Source organism: Chaetodon trifascialis, chromosome 12 (genome assembly GCF_039877785.1).
Source record: "Chaetodon trifascialis isolate fChaTrf1 chromosome 12, fChaTrf1.hap1, whole genome shotgun sequence".
Classification (NCBI taxonomy): domain Eukaryota; kingdom Metazoa; phylum Chordata; class Actinopteri; order Chaetodontiformes; family Chaetodontidae; genus Chaetodon; species Chaetodon trifascialis.
Window position 1 is genome coordinate 7,915,718 of NC_092067.1, and position 9,065 is coordinate 7,924,782.

Here is a 9,065-nt window from a genome sequence, read left to right on the forward strand (position 1 = left end):
TAAAAGCTTCCATGTCATGTGACCTATTGATTCCAGACGAAAGGACAAATAAGACACACAATTCGGTAAGACAGGCACTAAAATACACCACAATAGGGTTTCTTGTGGTTTCTTGGAATGGTCAACAACGTGGCCAAGTTGATCCCAGAGTTCTCCACAGCAGCACAACCACTCTGCACTCTCATGCAGCAGCATGGGGAAACCTGTGGCCTACTGCTCCAGGAGTCTGAACAATGCAGAGACCAGGTGTTGTCAAATAGAGATAGAATGCTTGCCTAGTATTTGGCCATGTGAACAGTTTGAGAAATACCTTTTTGAACTTGACAGCTTTAAAGTAATCACTGACCAAAAGTCCCTGGTACCCTTAAGGAACAATAAAGGCATTGAGATTGTCCCAATAAGGTGCCAGAGGCTGCTGATGACACTCATGTGCTTCAGTTCAGAGACTGTGAATGCACCAGGAAAGACATTAGCAGTAGCCAGTGCTCTCTGCAGGGGCCCAATGCAATGTTTTGTGAATGAGATGTCCATTGATGATGTGGCTGCACAGATAGACTAAGTCCTGAGTATCATTAGCTATACCACAATGGATGCAAGAGATCAGAGACCACAAAGCCAAAGACCACTAGGTCCAGGTAGTGACGCACTTAATACATTCAGGTTGGCCAGCTTATGAAAGGAAGGTAAGAGGAGAGTTGACAGAGGTAGATGATTTAGTGGACAGGAGTAACCCCATTGTGATTTCCACATTTATGAGAGCAGAGACAATAGAAAGGAGTCATGATGGTCACCAAGGATTAGTGAACTGCAGAAAGAGAGAGAGACTTTTGCACATTATGGAATTTCTGAAGCAATAACTGACCTCAGCTAGTTTCATAAAGCCACTGGAGAACTTAGACCCACACTGGCCAGACAAGGAAGAAATGTAGCCGCCAAGTACAGACAGCATACCACTACAGCTGCAGGATCAGGATGAGAAATGTACCTTTGCTGAACCCAGAAAACAGTATTCTCATGAAACTGGACGACGACAAACAATGGACAATGCCAGGTCTTGTCTGAGGAGAGAGTTCCACTCCTAGATTTTATGTGGTGGATAAAGCTCAAGGGGGACAGTGCAGAGTACTGTAGGGTACTGTAGAGGTATCCGAGGAAAGTTTCAAAATTAAACTAAACATTAGAATTAATGTGATGAGGATGTGCCTCAGTGGAGCAGGTCAGTTCCTCTATAGACAAACTGATTCATTCTTGTATTCTTACATATGCTCATAAATCCTCAGCAGGTCAAAGTACAGATCCATTAACAGGTGAAGATGTGATGACACTTACCAGACTGAAATGTGACTGGTGAGTGTTTGGATCTTAATCTGAACAAGAAAGTACAGATACAGACTCCAGACAGCTAAAAATCAGGTGGAGACAATAATGGAAAGACTTGTGGGCTCTCAGCAAAACTCTGCTTACCACAAACCCACAGAGAAGGAACAGTGCAGTGACACCTTTCACTCCAGCTCCTTCCCCAGTACCTGCCTCACCTGGGAATAGAGGAACTCATCATGGGACGTCCCTGCAAAGGCAAGAAAACAAATACATGCAATCTCCAGACAAAAGACTCTCTACCTGCAGTGCCAAGACCTGTTATTTCAACAATATTTGAGCTGTGCAGTCAGGTCTAATATTGACTAAAATCAGTTTTTCTGGGTTGTCTATTAAGTCAGTTAAACTGACATAAGCTACTTTACACAGTATCTTCTATCAGTTGGTGCAACAATGAAACAAGAAAGTGTACAGTGTGTCTGGCTGTAACAGAAGCGACGATGACGACATTTTCCTCTTTGCCTCTCTGTGTTTTACACTGTTCCTGTTTGTCTCCTTGTGTTGAGGACTGTGCATGCTCCAGTGCATCTGTGACAGAAGTAGGACCACTGACTGTTCATTCTTACTCTTTTGTTTCAAGCCCTAATCCCCTCAGTGGCCTGTGCTGCAATGGACAGCATTGTTTACATACATGTCTACCTGGGGAGGGACATGGATACGCAGGTAGAAAGGACAGGTCTTGCTCTGCTACTGAAAGTTGCACTGTCACCTGCAAACTGCTTTGCAGGCCAATGTGGCCCAGCCCAGGAGACACTGTTACAGAGCTGCAGCCCAGGTCGAGTCCTGAACGCTCGGATGAAAACAGGGCTGAAGTAAGCAGAGAAACAGAATCTATGAATAAATGTAGTTACAGCAGCATTCAACGGAAGTGAAATGAAACAAAGTGAGTGCATTTGTTTGTCTTTGTCCTTACACAGCCGCTTAGCACGAAGGCCAGCGCAGCTCAGCAGCACCACCTGCTGGCTGACAGACTGAGAGAGGACACAACACAGACAGACACTCAAATGGCACCCCTTTGCCCCACCAGGACTGTACCACTCTTTTAATCAATATTCTATTTCAAAGTACTTGATAATTCGTCTGTGTCTAAAAAAAAAAAGAAAAAAGAAAAAGGGCCTGTCATTTAGTGATAATAGCTCCATTACTGTGATACTTAGTCACAACCTAAGTCTGTCTGTGTACTCATGCAGAATACACTTGTCTCATTAGTTGCTCACAATATAAGCTGCGTTATATGTGATTCAGCTATTTTGTTTTATTTCTCTACCGGTTTAATCAAAGTCTTAAATCTAACCCTATAGAACTCCACTGAGGTAGCTTGTAAGTCCTTAAGTGCCTGATAGAACCACCTGATTTATACACAGAATGATTAAAAGAAAACCAAACGGTGGCGGCTCAATACATCTGTTTATAGACTCTTCTGCATTCTCATAACTGCTCCTTGAATTAGCATCATTTATGCTGTTGCGTGGTGTTGTCATGTCCACGGCCATGCCTCCAGTTATTTCTTGTTTCTCCTGTGCTCTCGTCTATTTCTTTGTCTGTGTGTGTGTGTGTGTGTGTGTGTGTGTGTGTGTGTGTGTGTGTGTGTGTGTGTGTAAAATACTCATATTGAAAACAACAAAATGAAAAATGGAGGGCAGAAAAGGGAAAACATAAAATGATATATTCAGTTCTTAAGAATTAACGTTAAAATTTAATGAAAGCTTTTGTGAGCTATGTTCCCCTTAGGTGTTTCAGTTGAAAGATTCAAGAATTTAAGATACATTTTCATTTAAATATCAAATTAATTTTATTCAACACTATTGTCTCTTTTAATTTTCATTTTTCTCTCTTTATGTTGCATACTTACAATATATTATCTATACAATGTACTGGTTTGTTGACATTGACATATTGTCTCTTGTTTGGGTTCCATACTCCAGTTATTGTTTGTTGTCTCTAGCAGCTTCTGGGCTGTCAAAGGAAGACCTCTTTAGTTTTCTAGGGGAAGGAGGAATTCCCAGAGGACACATGACATCTGTTGTGCTTTCCTTCCATGGAGACCTGCATCACCAGGCAGTGCTCAGTTACACCTGGCTTGTTGTTAGGTGAACCACGTATATTGCCCGATGCAGGTCAACAAGGCTCATGCAGGAGGAAACAAGAACAAGAGCAAAGGCCATCTTCATTTCTAAAAATGTGTTAGTCTAAGGCTACACTTTGGAGAATGGATAAAACAGGGAATTTTGGTATTAGAGGTAACCAGTGGCAGAGACTGCTCAGGTGGCATCGGGGGCAGAAAGTGAATGAGGAAGGAGAAGATGGAGTCAAGGATGAAGGGAAACGTAATATCAATCTGGATGAGAAGTGGAAAGTTAAGTGAGTTGTTACTGGATGGGATCTGTATGAATATTCTTGATCATGTAGTTGATCGGCAGGAGTCATTTAATGCAATTAGATTTTGTGCTACAACATTTCATACTTCGTCACATCTGAATTTATTAGATGAAGAATAAATACCCAGCTAATGTACTCTGCTGGAAAGTATTTTACTTCAATTGTATATTCTACTTTTTCCATATTAATTTGTCAGGGGATTTAAAAAGCATCCGTCATATAGTTTTAAGTTATAGGTAGATGTTAAATGTCAATAAAGAAGTGGGTTAGGCTAAAGTACATTAGTAGATTCTGATACTCACCACAAAATGATCTCAATGATTGTTGTGTTTTGATATATATGAAAGCATTCAGAATCTTTTAATAAAACAATAAAATTATGTTTAGGCAAATGTTTTACAACAACATGTCCACTAACTTTGCAAAATCAATGTTTTTAAGTATTTAAGATATGCTGTGACAGATTTTGGTGACATTTCGTCTATTATTCATTTAGATATGAGGACCATGAACCATAATCTATATGTGACAATTATCATATCACACCAGCATCATCAGGACTGATCAAACTTTGAATCCCTCTCTCTTCATCATCATTTCCCTCTCAGCTGGACAGAGTGGTTGGTTGATCCAGCAGAACAGTTTTATTATATCTGGCTGCAGGTTATGATCTTTCCCATTGTCTACAACTCAGTGATTATCATTTTGAGGTACAAACACGGAATATGATGAATATCAAACAGTTAACATGCATCTAAGTATAAAATCTGTAATCATTTGAGATCCCTTAAAACCCAGACTCACAGGTTATGTTTTCTCAGGACATGCTTCACTACAATTGCACTGAGTTACCTTCCTGTGTGGCTCACACTGGACTATCTGGCAGATATCATGTATATGGCTGACATGATCATCACTGTTCACACAGGTAAATATTTCATTTTTGTCCTTTTTGATTGAGTCTTTGAAATAGAACGTCACTCTTTAAATTCTCATTTTATTTGTCACTCACACAGTAATCCAGCTAGTCACAAACTACCATACTTAACTCCAAATATCCCAATTAGAGTAAATTTCTTTTTTATAAGGAGAGAGTTTTTTTGTCCTAAATGAAAATATTCATATAAGAATACTTACATGAGATCTAAAATGCAGTATGATGACATTTTATTAAAATAACACACATGCACACAGACTTAGCTCGGTCTCAAATATGTCTGCATCAAGACAATGACACTTGAGTACTGCCTGTTATTTTAGTGTTTGTCTTGTGGTGCTGGGATGTAATTTGGCCCCACAGAGTCAATGTTCTGTGGCTGAACACTTAGATTAAAGGAAAAACAAAGCATTTATCCCATACACACCTTTGGTCTTCTGTTTTATTAGAATGACTTCAGACAAACTCAAAATCATGATTACAAAATAATACAATTAATTTTACACACCATTGTACATCAGAAATCTTCACTTACATGAATAGAAAGAAGCGCTAACATGGCCTTCTTCAAAGTTTTGACTTTTGAGCTGAATTTGAGTTAATAATTTTGAGCTTAGTTGTAAGACATTTTGTTTTTTCAGTCACCAGCCACTAAATGGGTTAACACTCATGTCATGTGGGAGTTAAAACTTGTAAATACAATTCATGTTAAAGCCCAATTACAATTACAAATAACAATTAGTCATTTGGCAGATGCTTTTGTCCAAAGCGACGTACATATGAATTGACACACCAATGGCACAGCATGGGGGGAGGTTTTTGGGGTACAGCATCTTACCCAAGGATACGTCGGCATGTGGACTGCCAAGGTCAGGGATCAAACCACTGGCCTCCTGATTTGTGGACAACCACTCTACCTCCTGAGCCACAGCTGCCCAAGTCTGAGACTGGGAAATACAGTACTGAGACTGGGAAATATAGTACATCTGATTTTGTGCTCAATAATACGGAAGTACCTGATACAGCAGATGGCAGCATGGCTGCCTCAGTCCACTGGATATAGTGCCAAATTGGCCATGAACTTTATGTTAACCTACACATGAGCAACTCTGCAATGAATCATCATGAGTTGTCAGATGATGAGAAAGCTTGCAAGTCATAAGCGCAGGAATCTTTCCCATTGTTACATTCCATTCATGATGTGAAAGCACTATGAACTCTCAGAGTCCGATGGATTTGATACTGCCCGAAAGTTGTCCCAAACTATGACTGACTTGACTGTACCAGTGTATGAAGAGTACTCTGGCCTTTTTTTAAACCTTGTTCTTTCCTTTCCAGGTTACTTGGATCAGGGCATCCTGGTCAAGGACCTAACTCAGCTGAAGAAGCGTTATCTGCACTCTAAACGTTTCTTAAAGGACCTTACTTCCCTGTTGCCCACTGACTTCCTCTACTTTGTTTTTGGCATCCAAACTCCGCTGGTGAGGATCAACCGCCTTCTACGTATGCCGCGACTCAACGAGGCCCTGGATCGCATGGAGACAAGAACCTCCTACCCCAACACCTTCCGCATCTCCAAGCTCATGATCTACATCTTTGTGTTGATCCACTGGAATGCCTGTCTCTACTTTGCACTGTCAAGCTACATCGGCTTTGGAAGTGATCGATGGGTCTACCCTAACATCACAAATCCAGAGTTTGCCTCTATGCGTCGTCAGTACTTTTACTGCTTCTGGTTCTCTGCCCAGATTTTCACCACAGTAGGAGACACCCCCCTACCAAAAAGGGAAGAAGAGTATTTGTTTATGATTGCAGACCTGCTCATAGCTGTGCTAGTTTTTGCATCAATTGTTGGCAATGTCGGCAATGTCATCACAAGCCTAAGGGACCGTGATAATGTCTTCTTCCCTAACCATGAGCTGGTAAGTTGGAAGACTGTCCTGTCATGGCTAGGTGCTAAGTTCCTTTGTTCTATAGAAAATATGGTTCTTCATTTCTTCTTTCAGGTAAAGGCATACTTGCGTAGCCATCACATTAGCAAGGAGCTTCGACAACGCATCGACAACTGGTACCAGCACCTTCACATCAACAAGAAGATCATGCGAGAGAACGAAATCCTGCAGCAGCTGCCTGTACACCTGAGGACAGAGATCGCTGTCAGTGTTCACCTCCCCACACTCTCCAAAGTCACCATCTTCCAGAGCTGTGAGAAAAGTCTGCTGGAGGAGCTGGTGCTTAAACTAACACCTCAGGTCAGGGGCAAAAAGATGGCAATCAAAGAGTAAGGGTGGCTCAGTGAGTTAAGGCAACTCTGTAACAAAAGACACCGAGATGGGGATTGGACGGGATTATCTGGCTCCACCAAAAGTCACATGACTGAGAATATAGAATAATAGATTATACAGTGGAACCAGGTAAGCCATGTCACACTGTAGTCAGTCCAATCTTCATCTTAGGTTCTGTTTTTAGAGTAGAGGTAAGGTAAAATTAAGACACACTAACAACCTTAATGAACCTGCTACTCTCAAAACACAATAGCCCTGTGGAATATTGTTGTCATGCAGATTTGATTTCAACCCCACTGCGTTGTATAGTTCATTATCTAATGCATCAGATATGCTTTCAGTAGAAACCTGTTTATGAAGAGGTTTCTCATGCCTTTTGCCTTGCAGGTGTTCAGTCCAGGAGAGTACGTCTGCAGGAAAGGAGATGTAGGCCATGAAATGTACATCATCAGAGAAGGAAAACTTGCAGTTGTTGCAGATGATGGGGTCACAGAGTTTGCTGTACTCAGTGAAGGGAATTTCTTTGGGGAAATTAGTATTCTCAATATCAAAGGTAAGTCAAGCGTCAAGTGCTTTGCACAAAAATACACCCAGAAAAAGAGAGTTAAGTTGAATCAACGGTGCAAAGAGTTAGCCATTTTTCTTTGGTGCTTTTGGACCCTGCTAACACATTCAGGTCTGTACTCATGAAGTAAAGCTCTCACAAATGGTAAGTTGTAGTTGAACTTAAATTTAAAGTCAGTCCTCACCTGACCTATCTGTCCTTAAAGTCATAGAAAATGTGCATGGGAAGATCCTGTAGATGAAGCTAATGAAAGGAACTTGTTAAACAAGAAAGAATGCTGCAGTAATGTATAGTATGTTTAGAGTAGCCTATGAGAGGATGAGCATGAAATGGGCAAAAGTAACATTAGTGCAACATGGTTGTGCTGTCTTTAAGTTGGTACACACTTGCAAATTTCTGTGTGACGCTCCATGACATGTGGAGTCACAAAACATTGTAAAACAGTAGCACCAAACTCTGAGCACATAAACCTTTCAGCCCAAAGTTGAAAGACACAACTGTAAAATACTAAAATTCAAATATTACTGAAATACTATTGATGTTTCATTTAAGACGACAACAAGAATATTTCCCTAATGTGCCTTTAAATTGCCTGGGTTGGTAACATCATATATAACATAGATTTAAAGAAATCACGTTATGTTTCCTTTCAGGTAACAAATCAGGCAATCGTCGCACTGCCAACATCCGAAGCATTGGCCACTCTGACCTGTTCAGCTTGTCCAAAGAGGACCTGACAGACGTGCTGTCCGAGTTCCCTGCAGCCAAGCGTCACCTGGAGGAGAAGGGCCGACAGATCCTCACTAAAATGGGCATGTTAGAGGACAGTGAGGAGGGGGAGGAGAGGGAGGCAGAGAAAATCGAAACCAAGATAAAAAGACTGGAGAGCAAATTGGAAATCTTGCAAACAAAACTCGCTCGACTTATGGTGGAATTAGAGTCCAGCAACTGCAAGATGCAGACCAGGGTGGAGCAGCTGGAGAGGGAGGTGGCAGCAGTGGACTCTCAGCTGCCAAAAGATGGGGAAGAAGGAGAAAGAGCACAGGGAAGAGGTGAAGGGGTGGGAGGGGAGGTTGGATGGGAGAGAGAAGAGGCAGAGGGCGAAGAAGAGGAACGTTCGGATACAAAGGTAAAAAAACAGGGACAGGGAGAAGATGGTAACGAAGTGACCAAAGAAGGAGATGGAGAGAGCACCAAAAGCACAAAAGAGGATGTGGAAAGGATGCGGGAGGGAGATAAATCTGGACCGGAAGAACCTAACAATCAAGAAAAGAAAAAAGAAGATGATGGCGAGAAAAACAGAGAGAAAGGAGATGACAGACCTGGGAAAGGAGATGGAGCTGAAATTGAACCTGAAGATGAGAAAAGTGGAGAAAGAGAATCTGAAGAAGACAGAGAAAAAGCTGAAGAAGACTCAGAAAAAAGAGAGATGGTGCAGAAAGCGGAAGGGCAAAGAAAGAAATGAATTAATAACAAAATAACTGATAAAGAGAATATATATGAAAAAAATCTAAATGTTTCT

General features: G+C 41.2%; 1 protein-coding gene across 1 annotated transcript; it reads left to right on the forward strand.

Moving 5' to 3' along the window:
- The first annotated feature begins 4,407 nt into the window (after positions 1-4,407).
- cnga4 (cyclic nucleotide gated channel subunit alpha 4) lies at positions 4,408-9,008 on the forward strand. Its single transcript, XM_070976529.1, has 6 exons — positions 4,408-4,466; positions 4,578-4,684; positions 6,032-6,615; positions 6,700-6,945; positions 7,366-7,531; positions 8,197-9,008. The coding sequence occupies exons 1-6, from the start codon at positions 4,423-4,425 to the stop codon at positions 9,006-9,008; spliced, it is 1,959 nt and encodes a 652-aa protein (XP_070832630.1). The 5' UTR covers positions 4,408-4,422.
- Positions 9,009-9,065: the final 57 nt, after the last annotated feature.